The 23,867-nt window shown below is 40.0% G+C and overlaps 1 protein-coding gene across 2 annotated transcripts in view; it reads left to right on the plus strand.

Moving 5' to 3' along the window:
• Nucleotides 1–1,853: 1,853 nt before the first annotated feature.
• LOC133634122 (E3 ubiquitin-protein ligase DTX4-like) overlaps nucleotides 1,854–23,867 on the plus strand; it is a 57,420-nt gene continuing 35,406 nt past the window's right edge. For both annotated transcript variants that reach the window (XM_062027148.1, XM_062027149.1), the window contains exons 1-4: nucleotides 1,854–2,321; nucleotides 2,545–2,771; nucleotides 19,286–19,500; nucleotides 19,606–20,480. In XM_062027148.1, the coding sequence (XP_061883132.1) occupies nucleotides 2,320–2,321; nucleotides 2,545–2,771; nucleotides 19,286–19,500; nucleotides 19,606–20,480 (1,319 nt within the window). In that variant the 5' untranslated portion in view covers nucleotides 1,854–2,319. The remainder of the gene's footprint in view (nucleotides 2,322–2,544; nucleotides 2,772–19,285; nucleotides 19,501–19,605; nucleotides 20,481–23,867) is intronic.

The following is a 23,867-nucleotide window of genomic DNA, read 5'->3' on the forward strand; positions in this document are numbered from 1 at the left end:
CTGAAAGCCACTACTACCGACCACACAGTCTGATAGTTTATATATCAATGATGAAATCTTAACATTGCAACACTTGCCAATACGGCTGGGTTAACTTATAAAGTGCAATTTTAAATTTCCCGGGGAACTTCCGGTTGAAAACGTCTATGTATGATGACGTATGCGCGTGACGTCAATGGTTGAAACGGAAGTATTCGGACACATTGTATCACAATACAAACAGCTCTGTTTTCATCGCAAAATTCCACAGTATTCTGGACATTTGTGTTGGTGAATATTTTGCAAATTGTTTAATGAACAATGGAGACTGCAAAGAAGAAAGCTGTAGGTGGGATCGGTGTATTAGCGGCTGGCTGCAGCAACACAACCAGGAGGACTTTGAGGATAGCACACGCGCTATCCGACGCTAGCCGACGACCGCATCGATGATCGGGTGAAGTCCTTCGTCGCGCCGTCGATCGCTGGAACGCAGGTGAGCACGGGTGTTGATGAGCAGATGAGGGCTGGGGTAGGTGGAGCGCTAATGTTTTTAATCATAGCTCTGACGAGGTCCCGTAGCTAAGTTAGCTTCAATGGCGTCGTTAGCAACAGCATTGCTAGGCTTCGACAGGCTGCACAGCATTAACCGTGTAGTTACAGGTCCAGTGTTTGGTTCGGTGTCTCCTGATAGTAGTTTTGTTGATCTTCTGTCTATCCTTCCAGTCAGGGGCTTATTTCTTTTGTTTCTATCTGCATTTAAGCATGATGCTATCACGTTAGCTCCGTAGCTAAAATGCTTCGCCGATGTATTGTCGTGGAGATAAAAGTCACTGTGAATGTCCATTTCGCGTTCTCGACTCTCATTTTCAAGAGGATATAGTATCCGAGGTGGTTTGAAATACAAATCCGTCATCCACAATAGAAAAAGAAAGTGTGGAATCCAATGAGCCCTTTTACCTAAGTTACGGTCAGAGCGAAAAAAGATACGTCCTGCACTGCACTCTAGTCCTTCATTCTCACATTCCTCATCCACAAATCTTTCATCCTCGCTCAAATTAATGGGGTAATCGTCGCTTTCTCGGTCCGAATCGCTCTCGCTGCTGGTGTAAACAATGGGGAAATGTGAGGAGCCTTTCAACCTGCGACGTCACGCTACTTCTGGTAAAGGCAAGGCTTTTTTTTATCAGCGACCAAAAGTTGCGAACTTTATCGTCGATGTTCTCTACTAAATCCTTTCAGCAAAAATATGGCAATATCGCAAAATGATCAAGTATGACACATAGAATGGATCTGCTATCCCCGTTTAAATAAAAAACATCATTTCAGTAGGCCTTTAAAGGTTAGTACTATTAGTGGACCAGCAGCACGCACAATCATGTGTGCTTACGGACTGTATTCCTTGCAGACTGTATTGATACATATTGATATATAATGTAGGAACCAGAATATTAATAACAGAAAGAAACAACCCTTTTGTGTGAATGAGTGTAAATGGGGGAGGGAGGTTTTTTTGGGTTGGTGCACTAATTGTAAGTGTATCTTGTGTTTTTTATGTTGATTTAATAAAAAAAAAATAGATTAAAAGAACGATACCGATAATGAATACGATACCGATAATTTTCAATATTACATTTAAAGCATTTATCGGCCAATATTATCGGCAGGCTGATATTTTTGGACATATCTACTTATTTGTATTCTTATTTCTGTTTTATTTTATTTTTTCATGAATGAAATAAACTGAACTTCACAACAGAAATAAGGACTTATATTTGTGTGTGTGTGGGGTGGGGGGGAATTCAAGTACTACAAAATATTGATGTCATCACGCTGGTATTGTAACAATTCTGATCTCGCACTTGGTATCACACGATCGGTATTGGTATCGACCCGTCCATCCGTGGAACCTGTTCTCCGGTTCGCGTTGCACAGCCGGCCAGCAGAATTCGTTACTACCGAGGATGCGCTCTCTGGGAGCTGGTACTTTTTGGGCGAAGCGCCCTAATAACGAGCGAAAAAAACAGACGTTTGCAGCCGCCACCTTTCAACCGATGTGGTTAACATCCGGAACGATGTAGGAGACTCCAACGGAAGCCTTCGTCTTTTGTTCCATATTCCTTCCATTTAGGCAGGACTCCACCAGCAGACTGAAGGCCTTGGCTTGGAGGAACTATCGGTGACAAGAGAGAGTCAACAGAAAATGTCCACCGTGGTTAAAATTGGTTTATAACTCACATTTACTCAGAGTTGAGCGGAGATTTGTCTTTCCTCCTCGCCGTGTGACCATGCGAAGAATTCGGCTCTTCGTAGAGGAATGTTCCGCTCGCTGGAGTTAGCTTCATGTAAGCTACAGAACATTTTTGTGTTCTTATCATGATATTTGCTCATTATTAGTATATTATTATAAATACGCCATGGAGCTAATTGAACTTGACGAGTTTATTTGCTATGAAAACGCCGCCTTGTGTCTTAAGGTGCTCAACTCGCACCAGAAGGCAAGCAGCCGCCCCTAAACAATAAGTCTTTTTTTTCCCCTTGCTTTGACATCTTTAAACTACTCGGCAGGGCCAACAGTAACAACATGCTAGTGGCCTCCGCCGTGGTGGTGTGGGAATGGCTGAACGAACACGGGCGGTGGCGACCCTACAGCTCCGTCGTCTCCCATCAAATCGAGGCGGCCATTCGGAGCGGAGACATCCGCGGGGGGAGCGTCATTCTCGGCCAGGTGGAGAGTCGACTCTCGCCCTACATCATCGACCTCCAGTCCATGCACCAGTTCAGACAAGACACAGGTAAGACGAGCGTCATATTACTACATGAAGGGGGGATGATTCATTTAGTTAAAGTAGCAAAACAAAACTAATTGCTATTTTTCTTTACAAAAATGCAATTGTGATTCTTTCTTTTCTTTCTTTCTTTAGTTTTTTTCGAACATGAACACACTTACAGCATAATACATCGCACAATTTCATATCATTTCACTTTACATCATGTCCGAAAAGGAGTAGGAAGAAGCAAAGCTTATTTAATCCTACCCCTTTCCCACTTCAGAACGTTTACAAATATATACGTTCATTTACTGACATCTTTTTGTAGCACAATGACATCCGTGAATGATTAATACAGCAGTTTTTGTAATAGATAATCAAGTCAGTCATGATAAACATACTGAGATGAAGAATATCTTATTTTCAATAAGGTTCATTTCATTTTTTTTCCCATTTATTCCTTTATTTCAGGCAATTGCATTAAAAAAAAAGAAAGTACAAGGTAGACAATACATAATAATATAAATTAATATTAGAGATGTCCGATAATGGCTTTTTTGCCAATATTCCGATATTGTCCAACTCTTAATTACCGATTCCGATATCAACCGATACCGATATATACAGTCGTGGAATTAACACATTATTATGCCTAATTTTGTTGTGATGCATTAAACAATGCAACAAAGTTTTCCAAAATAAATCAACTCAAGTTATGGGGAAAAAATGCCAACATGGCACTGCCATATTTATTATTGAAGTCACAAAGTGCATTATTTTTTTTTAACATGCCTCAAAACAGCAGCTTGGAATTTGGGACATGAGGAGGTTGAGGTGGGGGGGGAGGGGGTGGCGGAGGGTGTATATTGTAGCGTCCCGGAAGAGTCAGTGCTGCAAGGGGTTTTGGGTATTTGCTCTGTTGTGTTTATGTTGTGTTACGGTGCGGATGTTCTCCCGAAATGTGTTTGTCATTCTTGTTAGGTGTGGGTTCACAGTGTGGCGCATATTTGTAACAGTGTTAAAGTTGTTTATTGCGACCACCCTCAGTGTGACCTGTATGGCTGTTGACTAAGTATGCGTTGTATTCACTTGTGTGTTTGAAAAGTTGTGGATATTAGGTGACTGGGCCGGCACGCAAAGGCAGTGCCTTTAAGGTTTATTGGCGCCCTGTACCTCTCCCTACGTCCGTGTACACAGCGGAGTTTTAAAAAGTCATACATTTTACTTTTTGATACCGATAATTTTGAAACCGAAACCGATAATTTCCGATATTACATTTTAAAGCATTTATCGGCCGATAATATCGGCAGTCCGATATTATCGGACATCTCTACTTTTCCACTTTGCATTAGTCCATCTTAGATGAGCTCAGGCCCAGCGAAACCAGCTGTGTTTCTGGGTGTTGTTGATAAATGGCTTTGGCATTGCATAGTAGAGTGTTAACTTGCACTTACAGATGTAGCGACAAACTGTAGATGCTGACAGTGGTTTTCTGAAGTGTTCCTGAGCCCATGTGGTGATACCTTTACACACTGATGTCGCTTTTTGATGCAGTATTGCCTGAGGGATCGAAGGTCTGTAATATCATCGCTTACATTCAGTGATTTCTCCAGATTCTCTGAACCTATTGATGATATTATGGACCGTACATGGTGAAATACCTAAATTCCATGCAATAGCTCATTGAGAAATGTTGTTCTTAAACTGTTCGACTATTTGCTCACGCATTTGTTCACAAAGTGGTGACTCTCGCTCCATCCTTGTTTGTGAATGACTGAGCATTTCATGGAAGCTGCTTTTAAGTTAAAGTACCAATGATTGTCACACACACACACTAGGTATACACTATCATGGCACCCACCTGTTCCCAATTAGCCTGTTCACCTTTGGGATGTTCCAAATAAGTGATGAGTATTCCCCAACTTTCTCAGTCTTTTTTGCCACTTGTGCCTGCCTTTTTAAAAACATGTTGCTGGCATCAAATTCCAAATGAGCTAATATTTGAAAAAAATAACAAAGTTTTCCAGTTCCAACGTTAAGTATCTTGTCTTTGCAGTCTATTCAATTGAATATAGGTTGAACAGGATTTGCAAATCATTGTATTCTGTTTTTATTTACAATTTACACAACGTGCCAACTTCACTGGTTTTGGGTTTTGTACTTCTGTAAATAAAAATGTAGTATTATACATTGTATCCTAATAAATAATGAAGTAAAACATTGAGAGGACTATAGTTTGTTTCAGTAAGAGGATAAAGTAAACACCTTTTTAATTCACACATCTTTGCGGTGAGCAGAGCAACTGCTTAGTGATCGCTCACGCATTGTTCTTCTTTCTCATCATACATGGCATCATCATATATACCTTGTGTAAATGATTCCACCATAGTAGGCAAGGCAAGGCAACTTTATTTGTATAGCGCTTTTTATACACTAGGCAGACTCAAAGTGCTTCACAGACAACAAAGTGAAATGAAAGAAAATAAAAGCAAAATTAAAATGCAGACAATAAAAATAAAAACAGTGCGGACGTTAAAAGATTAAAAGATTTAGCTGAAAGCTAAGGTGAACATAAAAGTCTTCAGTCTAGTTTTAAAAGTAGTCAGAGTTGGGGAAAGTCTGACATCTTCAGGAAGTTTATTCCAGCTATTTGTTGCATAGTGACTGAATGATGCGCTCCCTTGATTTGAGTTTACTCTTGGAACCGCTAACAGATTGGTCTCAGAAGATCTTAGTGATCTAGAGGGCTTATATAGTGGGAGCATATCAGTAATATACTTCGGCCCTAGACCATGTAGTGATTTATATGTGAGCAGGAGGATTTTGAAATCAATTCTCTGATGTACAGGGAGCCAATGTAAGGATTTAAGAATTGGTGTAATGTGCTCACATTTTTTGGTCTTTGTTAGAACTCTAGCAGCAGCGTTCTGAACAAGCTGTAGCTGCCTGACAGTTTTTTTTGGGAACACCTGCAAGGAGACCATTACAATAGTCTAGCCTACTGGTAATAAAGGCATGTACAAGTTTTTCAAAGTCTTGAGCTGACATGAGCCCTCTAAGTCTTTTTACATTTTTGAGGTGATAGTAGGCCGATTTTGTTACTGATTTGATGTGACTGTCGAAATGTAAATCAGAATCTAAAATAGTAATAGTAAGGTGATTTTTAGCCCGGTTTGTTTGTTGTTGCGTCTTGTTCGCCTCGTAAATAGTTGTATTTCCCCGCACTCGGCTGGAGGCTTTGGTTTCAGATGCTAGAATAAGTTTGTTGTGCTGATGCCTTTTTGAAACAAACTTTGCACCAATTTAATTTTAAATTTTTTCAATCTTGTGCAACAAAAAAATCAAATATATCAATAAAATCGATATATCATCCAGGCCTAGTTGTTTGTATTCGTTATGGCTTTCGCAATCGGGCTGTAACCGAAAGCTGTTTTGTTGTAATTAATGATATTGTCTTCTGGCGTTTGCATTTGCTGACCTTTCTCAGCCACTGTAGCTATCCGCCATTTTTTTTTGGATGATGTCAAAGACGGGCAAAATAGAGTTAACCTTTAATGTCGTCATTTTTAAAAGTGTTAAACTTCATATAAAGTCTGCTGTTCTTAAATCCAATGTTTTCCTTTTTTTAGTATCGATAAAATCAGATTCTCTTTTAAAACAACCTTGGACCTATCTTCTGGAAGGCTAACTTGCCGAGTACAGATAGATATACTTGAAATTTAGGAATATAAATCGATCTATCAATGTATCGATCAATAGTCACAGCCCTACTAGGGATGTTTACAGAGTACCAGTATTTTTAGTACCGGTTCTTAATTGGGTCAGTCTAGCAGGACCGGTAAGATTCTGGGTATATGATATGGCTATTGGTATTTTTTTAATTCAGCTAATTATGACACACTCTCACATTACCTTTAGGTACAGCTGCTACACGTGTAAAAACACACGGGTAGGATCTGATAACCAGCTTGGAATAATCATAATCATCGATCGTCCTCCTAGCGATCCAGTAATCTACAAGCCAAAATATTCTACTCAAAAAATTGAACAGTGATGTAACATGATAACCCATAAAGTTATGCTGAAGCAAGATAGCATCCGCTGACAGGTCTCAAGTCGCCATCTGACGTCAGTCACTCCATCACGCCGCGTTTGCGTGACATCAAAGCACATCTTGCTTAAATGCACAGTCACCTAACATGATAATTAATTGTATTGATTTATATCATATATTTTATATGATATCATGTAAAAGGTCTGTGCTCTGCACATAAATGCCACAAATATTATTTCCATCTGAGTGTAACTGTGATTACCGTATTTTTCTGAGTATAAGTCGCTCCGGAGTATAAGTCGCACCGGCCGAAAATGCATAATAAAGAAGGAAAAAAACATATATAAGTCGCCCTGGAGTATAAGTCGCTTTTTTTGGGGAAATTTATTTGATAAAACCCAACACCAAGAATAGACATTTAAAAGGCAATTTAAAATAAATAAAGAATAGTGAACAACAGGCTGAATAAGTGTACGTTATATGACGCATAAATAACCAACTGAGAACGTGTCTGGTATGTTAACCTAACATATTATGGTAAGAGTCATTCAAATAACTATAACATATAGAACATGCTATACGTTTACCAAACAATTTGTCACTCCTAATCGCTAAATCCCATGAAATCTTATACGTCTAGTCTCTTACGTGAATGAGCTAAATAATATTATTTGATATTTTACGGTAATGTGTTAATGATTTCACACATAAGTCGCTCCTGAGTATAAGTCGCACCCCCGGCCAAACTATGAAAAAAAACTGCGACTTATAGTCCGAAAAATACGGTAATAGAAACACAGTGATTGATCGGTGTGGTCTTTACAAGATGATGCCATAACAACTGCATTGCACCTTGCACTGCAAACATAGTTGATGTGTTTAGGGCTTAAAAGCAGGTGTTGATAAAATATGTCCCTGCAGTGAGATGTTATATACTGTTGGTGGTGTACATTCTCTTGTGCTTATAAAAATGGTACCATATTTTCCGGACCATAGGGCGCACTGCCGATGAATAGTTTAGTTTCGATGTTTTTTCATCTAAAAGGCGCATTAAAGGAGTCTTATTATTTATTTTTTTCTAAATTGAAAACACTTCCTTGTGGTCTACATAACATGTAATGGTGGTCCTTTGGTCAAAATGTTGCATAGATTATATTTTACAGATAATCTTCAAACAGTCGGTCTGCTCTTATTTTCATAAATAGTAATGGAGGCTGTGCTGAATAGACTTTCCACACTCATTGAAGGTCCACAGATAAATCTTTTGAAACAGCAATGGTGACTGACTGTTGTTTCTTTCACACACTGAATGGCTGCAATAACTCCGGTGGTACTCCTTTTCGTCATGCTTTTGCAAATGTTTGATCAAATTTGTTGTTGTCCAATGCTGCTGCCGCCCCTTGAAACACTCACTTTACACAAACTGCTCTTGCCTACTTCGACTTCTTTTTTACAAACAAAGTAAATGCACTTAACTGACAAGACACTGATGCTAAGTTACTTAACTTGCACTCTAGCAATTGTGTTAGCGAGCTTCTGCTACTTTGCTACAATGCTTTTGCTCCCGCTGTGTCTGTTTATGACATTTAAGGGAATGTTAAATTGAGCATTTATGTGATATTTTGAGCTTTTGGATTGGATCAGAGGGGTTGTATGTTATTTTCCCACATCCTAGTATGTTCAGTTGCACTTAAAAATTATATAATTTTTATTGTGAGTCCTTTTTATTTGCAAAGTTCATTAACCTTACATTCTGACATTTGGGTCTGTTTCTCTTTTAGTTCAAAGCTAATAAAACGTTCAGAAATTATTGCAATTGTAGAAAAAGTATATTTTTAAATGTTCAACTTGGTTTGCTGTTTTGTAAAAAGGATTTGTTATAATGAGTCTGATTTCGTAAAAATTACTTGTCATCAGTTCATTTGACGGGTGCTTTGCGGAAACCTTTTTACTCCTGTTGATTCAACAGCATGCAGCTCCAGCTGGACTTGCTGAAGGAGTCACATTCCCAGACCACCACAAAGGCCTCGGGCAATAGGGTCACGGAGAGGGGGGGGGCAGCAGTAAGATGTGGGTCTCCCAAGAGACAACCCCCAAGAACATGGAGGAGAAACAAAAAATGGCTGCTACGTTGCTGTGTAGTAAAAAATTGGCTTTTCGGCTGCATTTGTCCTACACATTGTTTCTCTATGTTGTATTAAAGCGGGCTTCGCAATCAGCATGACTTAGTGTTTCGTTTTGCTTGGTGCGTCGTATGTTTAGCTATTCCTCCAGTCCTCTGTTGATAATGTCACTTGTGTTACGACATATTGGTCAGGCCATTCTTTGTTTAGTTTTTGGGTGCTTTTTCCCTGTGTTTTTGGCTTCACTTGGTGTTTTGCACTTTTATTTTGTTTCCACTTCCTGTTATGTTTGTATTGTTCCTGCAGTAGCCTGACACTTTTCCTAACATGTTGTCTCCTGCTGAGCCCATATTTGGTGTTTCCTGGGGTGGAGCCATTTTCCTCCACCTGATTGCACTTTAATATTAGACTTAGACTTCCTCTAATGTCATTCAAATTTTAACTTTACAGTACAGATAAAAACAACATTTTGTTGCATTTTTATTATTATGTATCACGCCTTCATAAGCCTTGCTGTTTGTTACTCTGGTCACCGGATTGTTCCCCTGTCATGCCTGTTCAAGTTGCTGTTTATGCCTGCTCTTATTTCTTAGCCTGCATAGATTTGTTTGCCTGACTTGTCAAGTGAGTTTTTTCTTTCGACGTTTTACCAGTTTTGGTTCAGTGGCTTCGCTCCCTTTTTGTATCTTGTTTTTCACGACAACCTTATGTTGCAGTCGATTTGTGTTAATCATTCAGACTGAGCTTTTGAGTTTTTTTCACACCCTTTGTGCTCCTTTGTTAATAAATATTGTAGTATTTTTTACTTTTGCCTGAGTCTCTGCTAGGGCTGGGCGATATATCGAGTTTGTAAGATATATCGATATATATTTAAAAAAAAGATATGCCCTGTGATGAGGTGGCGACTTGTACAGGGTGTACTCCGCCTTCCGCCCGAATGCAGCTGAGATAGGCTCCAGCCACCCCGAAAAGGGACAAGCGGTAGAAAATGGATGGATGGATGGATGAATCAAGAAAATAGCGTAATATCGATATAATTTATTTCACGTTAAAATGACCAAACGCCGCTTATTTTTTGTGTTTCTTTTTCTCCCCCGCTCCTCACTCCCTCTCATGGGCTACTAAACCCCTCCCCTTCCTCCTTCCAAGATGTGCTTGCACGTATAAGAGCATCCATGATTTGTTGGTTGTTTACTATGATGAGTCACGATTGGTTGAGATTAGGCCAATCAGAGGCAAGATAGGGCGGGTCATCGAACCAGGAAGGTAAATCACAACAGACATCTCAAATGACGACGAGAGTCGTAGGAGAGAAGAGCTATTTATATATTAAAAAAACTAGTGGAAGATGGCAGAGGGATTCTCTTCTTTAGATGTTTCTTTTAGCGATGTAGATCACGTCCAGGAAACCCACAATGTCTACTTGGCCACATTTGGACAAATGTATGCATCTGGATAAAACATTTGTTTGAGTTGTTTACCATGTAAGCCCAAATCCAAACCGTTCTCAAGTTGCCAAGCTATGTTATTTATTTTACGTAGAAAGAATATTTTTCTATTTTATTTATGTTATGTAATTCTGTGCTAGTTAAAAAGTTTATTTTATGTGCTGTTAATACCCATCTTGACTAACTGGGTTAATAAAAGTGCCACTGACTGTTTACAGTACACTTGTCATTCACTTCAATTTCAGTGAATCTCGCTTAAAAATAAATATCTGTATATGTATACTTTAACCGGAAAATATATCGAGATATGTATCGAGTTTAAGTAAAAATATATTGAGATATACTTTTTCGTCCATATCGCCCAGCCCGAATATCTGCTTTCGGGTAAAAATATGCCACCGAACCGGCTTACGCCAACTTTAAAGAAATGTAGTTTATTTCCCTTAATGGAAGTGAGAAATTATAACTTATTTATTATGGTTGGTCAGACTTTAGCCACATTTGCCAGCCCTCACTCAAGACACTACATTGCATGGACAACGCCTTCTGTGCAGCTTGCTGCAGATTTTTGCTGTTAAATGTGTAGGGCATGGCTAGAATGTGTCATCAAAATGTGATATCGGGTGGTATAAATTTGCCTTCCATCTTCTTGCGCTTATCTGGCGTCGTGTCGCAGGGGCAGCAGCCTAAGCAGAGAAGCCCAGACTTTCCTCTCCCCAGCTACTCCCGGGAGAACCCAAGACATTCCCAGGCCAGCTTGGAGGAATAGTCTCTCCACGTGTCCTTGGTCTTCCCCGTGGCCTCCTACTGGTCAGAAGTGCCCTGAACACCGTCCGTGGGCATCCTATTCAGATGCCCAAGCCACCTCATCTGGCTCCTCTCGATGGGGAGGAGAAGCGACTTTATGAATGACAAGAGTTTCTCACTCTATCTCTAAGGGAGAGCCCTGCCACCCTACACAAGAAGCTCAATTCGGCCGCTTTTACCCGCAATCTTGTCCTTTCGGTCACAACCCAAAGTTTGTGACTAGAGATGTCCGATAATGGCTTTTTTGCCGATATCCGATATTCCGATAAAATATATTTTCAAGTATTTCTTGTATATATATATATATATATATATATATATATATATATATATATATATATATATATATATATATATATATATATATATATGTATATGTATATATATGTATATATATATATATATATATATCAGGGTTTCCCACACATTCATTTATTTGTGGCGGCCCGCCACGAAAGAATTATGTCCGCCACAAATAAAAAATAAATAAATAGATTTAAAAAAATAATATATATATATATATATATATATATATATATATATATATATATATATATATATATATATATATATATATATATATATATATATATATATATATATATATATATAATTGTTGTCCTCTCCAGCTTCTCAAGCAAATCATATAGTTGATGTAGATGCCCATATCGGCTGTTCAGATTTACTTTACAAAAGAGAAGTGTAGGATACTTCTCTTGTTGCCTTATTTGTATTTGACTTTATTAAATGTATTTATATTAGAAACACAACATGTGTATATAACAAAGGGTGCAAAGTCTGCAGGCAGTAGGAAACACATGGTTAAGTGTAAGGAGTAAAACTGATGGCAGTCTAAAGTTCAAGATTTTTGGAGCTCTTTGTTCAGTGGATCAGATGTTTGATGAAGCTCTGTGTCTATCTACCACCACTACTGTTTTCTGTTTATTTGTTACTGACTGTGGCAGGACAACTCTGCCTCTGTTTCACTTTATGTTGCTGGTAAATAATATGGTTGTAGTAGTAGGCTAAAGTTAAATTATTTAGTATGCACTAATTAAGGGGGCAGAGCTTTGAGACATTTTAGCTTTTATATTTTATAACATATATTTTTTGTAAGAACCACAATTAATAAATATATTTCAGTGAATAACGTATTGTTCAAATCTGTATATAAAGAGTTGTAATTATATTGTAAAATGGATGGATGGATGGATGGACGTTTAAAACAAAACTGTTATTATTAATTAGTAAGTATACATTTTTTGAGCCTTTTTAGAGAAAATCAAATCATTGTAGTAAATTATGCAAATTACTCTGATGTCACGGTGACCACGCCCATAGCCACGCCCCCACCGCCACAGGTATCTTGGCAGTTTATGGGAAACACTGTATATATATAAATAATCCGTTCATGAATGAGTAAATCCGTTCGGCCACCGTGTTCAATGGAGAAGTCTGATCTACAAAATGTGCAGGCAGCATACCCCTTCCCCTTCGAGCTGTGCTGGATGAACTAAAATTATTTTTTCCAATCATTTTGGAACTTGCAAGTGTACTTCTTCTTACTCGTTGTCGCCATGTCTCTTCTTCGTTCTTCTGCTTCGTCTCTGTTATGTTTTTGGACATTACTACTTGCCGTAGTTTTGAAGCAATGCATGATGAGAATCTGGATGTTTTGTGTGAGTGTATTAACGTGCCGGCTGGAATAAACACACGCTGAGAAATAGCTCCGTGCCTGCCTACTTTATGGGTTATAGATAAACCTATGGATAACGGAGACATATATAATAGTCTCCTTTTCAGGTGAGAGAGGACGCTAAAGGCAGTGCCTTTAAGGCACGCCCCCAATATTGTTGTCCGGGTGGAAATCAGGAGAAATTCGGGAGAATGGTTGCCCCGAAGCTCTGTCATCCGGGAGGAGCTCAAAGTAAAGCCGCTGCTCCTCCACATGGAGAGGAGCCAGATGAGGTGGTTCGGGCATCTGGTCAGGATGCCACCCGAACGCCTCCCTAGGGAGGTGTTTCGGGCACGTCAGACCGGTAGGAGGCCACGGGGAAGACCCAGGACACGTTGGGAAGACTATGTCTCCCGACTGGCCTGGGAACGCCTCGGGATCCCCGGGAGGAGCTGGACGAAGTGGCTGGGGATAGGGAAGTCTGGGCTTCCCTGCTTAGGCTGCTGCCCCCGTGACCCGACCTCGGATAAGCGGAAGAAGATGGATGGATGGGTTGCCCCGGGAGATTTTCGGGCGGGGCACTGAAATTCAGGAGTCTCCCGGGAAAATCGGGAGGGTTGGCAAGTATGGGGTAGACCAGGGGTGGGCAATTCATTTTTACCGGGCACTGCTGGAGGGCCACATCAACAATATTTCAATAAAATTTTGCTCAATATTATTTTTGTTATACCGTAAGATAAATAATAATAATTCATAATAATAATACTTTCATTTAACCTAACTTAACTTTATACAAAAGCAGATTGCTTTTGATGGTTTTATTTTTAACACTGTCTTACACTACACTTCCTGATGTATTGCAAAAATGTCAATTTCTGCACAGGGTTAATTTAAAGTTTATCCTGCATCCTCTTTAAAAGTCCAACATTTTTCCCTGTTAGATTTGGACAACCATCTGTTGTCACACCTGCCAGCTTGTCCCATTTCAGTCCTAACATGTCCAAACACGCATTTACCTATGTGAACAAGTCATTACCTGTGGTTGTCCCTTTTAATTGACTGCATGGCTGCCAGCTCCTCCGTGATTTGAAAGTCAGCAGTTATCCCACGTAAGAAGATGATCAGCTGGGCGGTGTCACGTACATCACAGCTCTGATCCAAAGCCAGCGAAAAACAGTCAAAGTCGGCCGTTCTGTTCTTCAGCTGAAGCTCCAAGTTTCCGAGCATATCAGCGCAACAGAGTCCAATAAGCACTCCTTAATAAACTCTCCGTCAGAAAACGCCTTACTTTTTCTGGCGATTTTGTGAGAAATGACGAAACTTGTCCTGACGGCTGCATTCTGGGGGTGTGAAATATGGCAAAAAGTCCTTGTTGGGTTTGCAGTTTTACCATTAACGCATCAGCCTCCCTTGCACGCTCTTCATCGGACAGATTCCGGTATTTTTCCTCGTGCTTCGTCATGTAGTGGCGATTGAAATTATATTATTTAAACACAGCAAGCTGTGTACCACAAATTAAGCACACAGCTTTACCTTTAATTTCTGGAAAGAAATACTTGGCATTCCATGTCTTGTTGAAAACACGGCATTCGTCATCAACTTTTGTCTTTTTAGCGTCTCGGGGGTAACCGTGCATCACTTGTCGCTCTGCACCTTCACTCACAGGTTACACCCGGACATACGTCCATAAATAACACTTTTCAAAATAAAAGCAGCACAGTTGTATTGCGCGCACAACATAGATGTTTTTTAAACTTTATTTTGTAATTTGTGATTGCCGCTGTTCACATTCACTCACGCGCATACGTCAAAACGGAAGTAATACAAATAACGCTTTTCAAAACAAAAGCAGCACCGTTGTATTGCACACTCGACATAGATACTTTTTAAAATGTATTTTGTAATTTATGATTGGCCTCATGCGGGCCGGACAGGGACGCACAAAGGGCCGGATGTGGCCCGCGGGCCGCAGAATGCCCAGGTCTGGGGTAGACTGACTGAAACGTGGCTGATTATTTGCACATACGGGCCCACCGACCACCACCAAACATTCATTCACATTCATACACCAGTTTGAGCGGTACAGTAAGCTAGGTGGTGTCAAGCAAGTGTCTTGCCCACAGACACAGCGATTGTGACTAGGATGTCGGAGGCTGGATTCCCACCAAAAATCCTCAAATTTTTGGACGGCCGCTCTACCATCGAAGCCATGCTGCTCTGAAACGAAAATCACGCCTATGTATGAATAAAATGTTTTCCACTTTTCTATTCTGACATCTTCCTTCAGTTGACGTGCCAAGTCGAAGTGTCTGCAGGATTTTGAGTCAAACTGGCTGCAGGATTTTGCTCATAGCACTTGCGAGTACTAAATGCCTGAAATTACTCCCCTCCTTGTCTCTTGTGGCATTTAAGGGTCGCACAAACCACCGTCTCTTTAGGTCACTGCTTTGCAAAAGAAGCAGGTAGCGCAGCTCGACTTCATCATCGTCTTTTGTAGGGCGCCATGACAGAAAAATGTCAAACAACGCACAGGGTTGTGGGAAACTTCATGTCTTATGGAAATTTCACAGGAAACTATAACGCGGCGGTGATGATGGAGTCTGTGAGCACCTTAAGGGGGAACTTCACTTTTTTGGGAATTGTGCCTATTGTTCACAATCATTATGAAAGACATGACGATTTGGTTGGTTCGCCACACAATTCATTTATTATATTATTTGTATTATTTTGTTATATAATCTTCGATACAAAAAGGTAACAAGAACAGAGAAAAACAAGATAAATAAATGAAATATGAATACATTACAATAATTGCACAAATCCTTCTCTACAGTTCTTTCACATACTTGAAAAATCCCTGAAAAAAGCTAACTAAAATAACTACTCTATGGAGCATGAAAAGTAGATTCCTGCAGTAAACCATTTTGTATTTTAATTACAAGTTTTGTTTTGCATCATCCTAATAACATCTTAACTTTTCCAGTTATGTACCAGTTTTGTACATAGAGAAACAGCAGATAATTAACATAATCTGTACCGAGGATGTCGTTGTGGCTTGTACAGCCCTTTGAGACACTTGTGATTTAGGGCTATATAAATAAACATTGATTGATTGATAATATAGATTTAGTGCTCAGACTGTAACAGATTTTTCTTCTCACGTTTTTCCACCCTGTTTACAAATGGCATTAACATTAACAACAGGTGTGAAGTGCAATCTGAAACTTGACTTTTCTAGCATTCTTTGATGCAAAATTCTCACTTACATTAGCATACGAAATCTGTTTTGCGACTGCTTACAAAATGCCTTGTCAATATATATGTAGGAGTCGCTTCCTAGCGGTTCCTCTGCTACACACGTCACAGGAGTCAGGCGTGTAGATTTGAACAAAGTTTTAATGTTCCTCAATAAGCTCATCAATAATCTTTTCAGATATACAGGACTTTTCAGTCTGTCCAAGTCCTCTCAGTCCTCCCTCTTCCTGTTCCCGGCCGCTACTCTTAAAGACAACAGGTGTTTAGACAACTCGTACCACCTAGGAAATCTAATCACCTGTTCAGCTGTGTTTCAAAGCCGGCACTGACACGCCCCTGTCTGTCGGTGTGCTGTCCTCAGCACCTTGGACGGGGGCGGTGACCTCCACTCCCGCAGGCAGCGCTGGTCACGCCTCCCTCCACAATATATTACAAATTATTTAACTTAGCATTAAGGGTAAAGCAATAAAAAAAAATCACAGTCAGGACGTCTTTGTGAATTTGCACTTAGTTGCCTTTGGGTGAAATTAATTGAATGACATGATGCCTCAATTCTTATAATTGCTAGTTCAGTAAAACTAAAAAACATGCATTCGTCTTCTGTGGCTAAAAGCAGCATATCAGCAAGAGGCTAATTAATAGCCTATAGCCTACTGTCACTCACGTCACTCATAGAAATCTGCATACCTTTATCTTGTGCCCCTTTCTCATCTTTTTCTTTTCTTCTTTTTCTAAACTGGGTACCTGATGGTTTCTTCGGTCCTTTACTTTGATCCATGATGGAGACTCGCCCGTTAATCAACTGGAGTCACATGAGTCACGCAGATGACTGCACAGACTTTATTTTTTTTCCATTTTCACATAACCCAATTGTTACATGCAGGTATATGGGTATATTTTAATTTGAGGAATTAAATACAATTTCTTTGGAAGCAGTTTGTGTTGTGTGGCCTCACTGGCCTGGGAGCAGTCTATCCCCCGCCCGCCTCCCTTTGCCTTATCTGACACACATGACCTGTATCACTCTCAGCAGCAAGTTGAGGTGTCAGTAGCTGTTTTTATACAGAGCTCCAAGCCGCTATTTTGCCCGTCCTTTAGGCAGCCCCGTCATTATATTTATACTGAGGGTGGCAAATGGGGGGGTCTGTTTTGGGCCACTGGTTTTCCTCCTTGGAGGGTAGCTTTATTTCCTTGAGCCTTGAACTCTATATAAAATCGAAGCAGAAATGTGACAGCTTGTGGGTGAGATAGGTGTAAGTGACATGCACCAGAGGAGAATTTTGGAAAAGGAGGAATATTACGCCTCCGTTTTAGAAAGGCAGCCCGGCAAATTGCAGCCCTTACCTCGCCCTCTCCATATAAAAAGGGCCACTAGTGAAAATGAGCAGCGGTGGCAACTTTTTCTTTGTGTGTGCCGTCACATAGATTGTACCCTGGGCTGTCGCCCACATTGCCCATAACAAAAACCGGCGCTGATCAACGTTTTATATACACACTCTAAGTATATGTCTAATGTAATAACAGGCACATTCATAATTACATGTAATGTTTACCTATTTTACTTACTTTAACCATAAGGCCGCACATTAATTTCAAAGACACATCACAACGTTCACTTTTTCCTTCGACAACATGACTGATTTCTACTAACTGCAGACATCATGAAAGCCAACAAACATAATACAAACTTCACTTAATGATGTCAATACAGCAGCATAAGGAAGTTGTCTTGCTTTGATCAATGCACCGCTAAATATAGGTCCTGAACGTTAGCGCTAATACTCACGAAATGTAAATGGAGTATACTTATTCTTTGGTTATATTAAGTTTTATGATCGAAATAGACGCAATGACAACATGGCTCCCATTAGCTCTTGTAAGCTGACTTTATGTACGAGTTAATATGCATTAAAAAAAAAGACATGTATTCTGGTCTCTCATAAGGATTGGGAATTATAGGCAACATTTTTAAAAAGGTGCAGTTTCCCTTTAAGTCAGGTCACCCATGCGGTCCAGATTTTTTTCATAAATCGTTCCATTCCTAATGTAAACAGTACCGTAAGTAATTTTTGAGCACCTTCAACAGTAATGATAAATTTTGATCACAATAACAGATCCATGATATGAAAATGTTTTATTGTTACGAAGCATGGAGGAAGCTTGGTGATGTTCTGGGGCGGCTCTGCTGCTTTGTTTCCGGTACATAGTATCTTACATCTGTTAAGTCCATATTGCATTAAAAACTAGATTTTGACCCACTTCTATGGTGGAAGAACAATAAGCCCATATATCCTCTTACTGCCACGTTAGCCAGGCTGGGGGGGAAGAAAAGTTAATCTGAGGCTGAGTTGATTTGAAACTGTTTAATGTTGCAGTTTTTATATGTAGAAGAAAAGTTTTGTCATTTTATTTAATCTGAGCAACAACTTGAGGCAGTTTGTTGATTAACGTGGACCCCGACTTAAACAAGTTGAAAAACTTTTTCCAGTGTTACCATTTAGTGGTCAATTGTAAGAATATGTACTGTACTGTGCAATCTACTAATAAAAGTCTCAATCAATCAATCAAAAACAGCACTTTATATGTAGAAAGGTTTTGTTAAGTAACCATTCTGAGCCTTATCTTATTTAGTTTTTATTTTATATATGTTGACCACATTAACCCTGGCAATGAACCCTGTGTGTATATGTATGTCATGCCATTATTTACAAATTTGGTAAATAAATAACCAAAAAATGTATATATATTTTTTTTTTTACTGTACCGAAAATTAACCGAACCGTGACCTCTAAACCGAGGTACGTACCGAACCGAAATTTTTGTGTACCGTTACACCCCTACTATTGAGGCATTCTGAAGCAAAATCCGTTGCCCATTGTCAGAAAGCTTGGGTAGGTTATGCTTTTTTTTTTACATGTCTTTTTCTGGTGCCAAAATGGTACTTTGGAAACACTGCCAGTGCTTAAATGGTGCCTGAATTGGTATTTAAAAAAGGAAATTTTGTCCAGAAAATTTGTGACATAATATTATAAAAACAATTATACTTGAGTTATAAATTCACCGACATGAAATCAAATCAACATGGTTCTGCATATGAATTTGGACCAACTCTGTCAACGCTATCGACTACCAACCTACAAACTGTGGCTAACATGTTTCTCCTCTTCCTATCTAAGGCACTATCCGTCCGGTGAGGAGGTGTTTTTATGACCCGGCCTCAGCCCCAGGACAGGGCTGGCAGTGGGAGTGGGAAAACGATGCCGGTTCATGGACACCCTATGATACAGAGGTGGCCATCGCCATCGAGAACGCTCATAGCCGCCAGCAACCCTGCCTTGACCTGACACCTCTTGGTTTTTGCTACCTCATTGATTTGCAGAATATGACACAGGTGTGTTAGAATTATTCATGTTATCCAAATGGTTTTAAATGTTTTACTCGCATAAACGCCAAATCAGCAACAATAATATATGCTTGTTTTTGTGTGCTTTTTCAGGTCAATAGACAGAGCCAGAAGTGTCGAAGGATTCAGCGACGGGTTGACATGGTCTACCCGCTCGTGTCTGGACCTCTCCCATTCTCAAAAGGGGGGAGTGTAGGTGGAGGAGGGCTAACGGGTGCTCTGCTCGGTGTTGGAGTATCAGGGGCCAGCATGGGAACTGTAAGCTCTGTTTACCCGAACGGGGGCATTATGACAACTGGACTGGGCCAGCCTTGTTCCTGCCAGCAATGCATGCTCGTATTTAGTGTCAAAACAAACACGGGGGGGACAGGAGCAGGGATACAAACTCTCGGTAGACGCTCATTAACCATGCAGCGGCCCAAGCACTTGGCATCCACCACCTTCAAACCCCTGAATCCATCAAAATCAGCCACTCTTGGCAGAGGACAGCACCAGAAGTCCAACACTTACCAAACGCTGCCACATGGCCTTGCCATCTCTAGAAACACTGCGTCTCCAAAAAGGAATTCCCAGCTGTTTGCCCAGTCCCTAGCTGCCCTCACAGCAGGGACCTCCACGCTGGGTATCTCCTCATCTTCAAATAGGCCGCCTCCTCCGTCCCTCCCACCACCTCAGCCGCCATCATCCAACATGACTGTTAACCCTTTGTCCATTCCAACCAAGCATTCCTCATCTTCAGCTAATGAATCAGTGCCAACTGCCACATTAATTACTCCAGCCAGCGGTGTGACCACTCCCCCATCCCCTGTGCCATCTCCGTCGCCGTTGGTGATGAAGCCGCAACGTGCACCATCTGCAGCTAAAGTGTGCCATGCCCCGCTACCACAGAGATCAAGTTTAGCTGGGCTGAGTCGACCTGCATTGCAAAGGATCGCCATGGCTCAGTCAAGAGCACTGATAGCATCAGGGTGAGTAAAAAGAAAAAAAACACTGTAAAAGCTTCTATGAAATAGCTTTCATGAGTTATAAGAGAGTAAAGATGCTTTAAAAGCATTTATAAATTCCCATATTTTTATTTAATATTAAATGTTTTACAATATTAAAACATTGTGGTGAAGAAAAACGAACTGTGTGTTAGTTTGGATAGGGTCTTTAATTGGGATGTGACTCTCACAACAGCTCATGATTTTATTCGGATTCTTGGGGTGATGATTGGATTCAAAATTGAATCTTGATTCAACATGATTCTCCATGCAAACGGAATCTCACAATACATCATTTGGTGTAAAAAATTTAATTTCTTTTGAAAACAGGTTACAGTAGGTAATGCAATGTAAATAAGTGAAATGCAAAGCAATAATATACAAAACATATGGTTTAAAAACAAAGTGTAGCAGATTTCTCATACATTTGTCCACATGTCCAACAGTCAGAAAGTAGTCCCTTGAGTCAAAAATTAATTCATGAGGGTCGGGTGAGTCCTTACGGTCAATTTCAGCTTTAAATAACAATATATTAGGAATACATTTCACTGTTTATTTTACGGCGACAACAGGAGCACATTAGATTTAGCGTTAGCTTGGTAGCATAAGCATTTGTTCACTCGGTTTAAGACGAAAAACTACACAAATGGCGTGTCAATGACTACTTTTACATTTTACATTGCTGCTTCGAAATCCGGCTGAATACTGAATATTACTCTGGAAATACGTTTAAAAGAGTTTGTCTACTTCCCGTAGCTTCGTGTATTAAAATGACATTTGTACAAATGAATAAATATAATTAAACTGCATAATAGTTTATAGACCACGGCTGAGTAAAAACACTGCAAGATAGATCCACTAGTCAGCGTTCATCAGCAAACCGATGCCACACAAACGTTCCCGCAAATCGCAAGTTTCTTTTGTTCTTCTTTATCACCGTTGCCAAGTATGTTGTAAAACAAATACACACGAAATAAGAAATAAACAACTCGTCTTGCATACTTCGTAATGGTGGTGGGTAGAGCAGCCGTGCCGGACACTCGCTCCCCGCCTCTTGCCGTCCTTGGGCAGGACACTTCACCCATGCCCCCAGTGCCGCTCACACTGGTGAATGGTGGTGGTCGGAGGTGCCGTAGGCGCAAACTGGCAGCCACGCTTTTGTCAGTCTACCCCAGGGCAGCTGTGGTTACAAATGTAGCTTACCACCACCAGGTGTAATTGTGGAGTGAATGAATGATGGGTTCTCATTTCTCTGTGAAGCTCTTTGAGTGTCTAGAAAAGCGCCATATAAGTGTAATCCATTATTATTATTATTATTATTATTACAAAAACAACGTTTTTAGGAACGCCGCCGCAATGCCCCCCCCCCAAACTGTGTTCAACCAATCAGTGGTCGATCACACAGCCCACCCCTCTAAAGTTCCTGGAACCTTTCCAAAGTCCCACCTCGCTGGCAGGAACTAAAAATGGTTCCTGAAGAACTTAATCTACCCGGGTAGTTGTTGGTGGAAACACAGGGGGAACTTTATTTAACCGGGTAAATGGGAAAGTTCTTGTTACAGGTCCTGTGGTGGAAAAGGACCTAATAGTGCTCTAAAAGCAAATAAAAGCTCTTCGGGTGAAACTTTTTCATATATGGGGGTAACAGCTGACTTGACCATTGGGAAATACGTCACAAATTTGGAGGAAGTATAAAGGAAGACAATATATTGTGTTATAAATATATGCGCCATGCCTCCATGGTTTGATAAAAAAAATTCCGGACTTATGCAGATACCAAATACACCAAAACTTAACAAAAGTTGGTTTTGCATAATACTCTTTAACATTAACACACTTTTCCCGAGGTTGCTGCAGCCGATCGCCTTGTTTCATTCCATTTCACTCGTTTCAGACCGCATTGCTGTTATTCGATGGTGACAGGTGTGAACAATAGACGCATTTGTCCCACCCAAATAGTACACTGCGTGGGAGAAAAATATTTGATTTGTTATGGACAGGAGGAAACATACAGCTGGCAATCTGAAAAAATGATTTGGAACGTCGCCACAACTTGTTTATAACGTCTTGCCGTTTGTTTTCTGGGAGGGTCACTCGTTCATTATTTGATTGCTAACTTTGTCAGTGCTCCCAATAACATCAACTCTAGCTAAAATGTTTTGTCATATCATTGAATTGAACGCAGGCTGTAAAGTGACAGCACGGTGAGTTGTCAGTCAAGCATGAAGCTTGTGTATTAGATGTGAGAGGTATCACTCCTATTTGTTTTAATGTTGGCAAAACTGTTGTACTGATCCTTATGGTGTTGTTGGAAAACAAAGCTTGTTTATTGGACCTTATATTCATTGGCCAAGCTATTTTGTGTTTTAAATTTATATTAAAAAGTAAACACCATGTTTTTTTTTTTACATTTGTGGGGATTTTTATGTCAAAATGTTATTACTTTATTACATCCTATATGACATCCTATATGTTTTACACTACAAACAATCTAATGTATGATTAGGTTAAGCGGGGTTGACCAATTGATGACATCAAACAAAGTATAAAAAATGGAGAAATAGAGCTAAGGCATCATGTAATCAGAACAAGCTGACACATTGATAAAATATAATCGTGATCATAATCGCGGCTTGTGGCCATAATCGTGCATCACTGAGATCGACGTGTCCCTCATTTGTGTTTTGAAAGCATTATATTGTGTAGAAGCCAAATTGCTGTGGGAACACATGCAGACACCGCAATGTCCTGCTTCAATGGGTTCTGTGTAAAAGACACAAATGCCAACTCTACTGTTCTGTCTCTGATTCATTTGTCAAATGCAGTTGAACAGCAGTGACATTTGCACACTATGTGCTTACAGGCAAAACAATATATGAATAAAAGCATCGACATCTGAACTTACAGTTTGCACTCACCTCAGTCTTAAGTCTGAAGGCCCCTTGGGTTGCGGCATTGTTGATGTGGAAATAGCTTCATGATAATTGTATCAATTACCATATGCATACAGTGGTTAGCAAAAGCTCAGCAAAACCAGTTCTATAAAAACGGAAGACTGTTCAGATCACAACAACTTAAAATGGCAAAGGTCGAAAACAGGTGTACAGTCCAAGACCAGAACATATAAAAAATAACTAACTTGCATAGTTTTGAAGTTAACTATTATTATTTACTTCACAAAACGCAAACTATATCAAGCATACTCACAATAAGCCATTCCCCCTTTTTTTAATGGCCCCCACTGACCTTACGTCGCATAGCTTGCGTCCCTCTGACGGTGTCTTATTTGATTTAAAGGTCCTCTGTGGGGGCTGGCGCCAGCCTTGTAATTCTCTTCCAAAACACTAAGGGACAGTGTGTCCTGAAGGAGTA

This window comes from Entelurus aequoreus, linkage group LG18 (assembly GCF_033978785.1).
Source record: "Entelurus aequoreus isolate RoL-2023_Sb linkage group LG18, RoL_Eaeq_v1.1, whole genome shotgun sequence".
In the NCBI taxonomy this organism is placed as follows: domain Eukaryota; kingdom Metazoa; phylum Chordata; class Actinopteri; order Syngnathiformes; family Syngnathidae; genus Entelurus; species Entelurus aequoreus.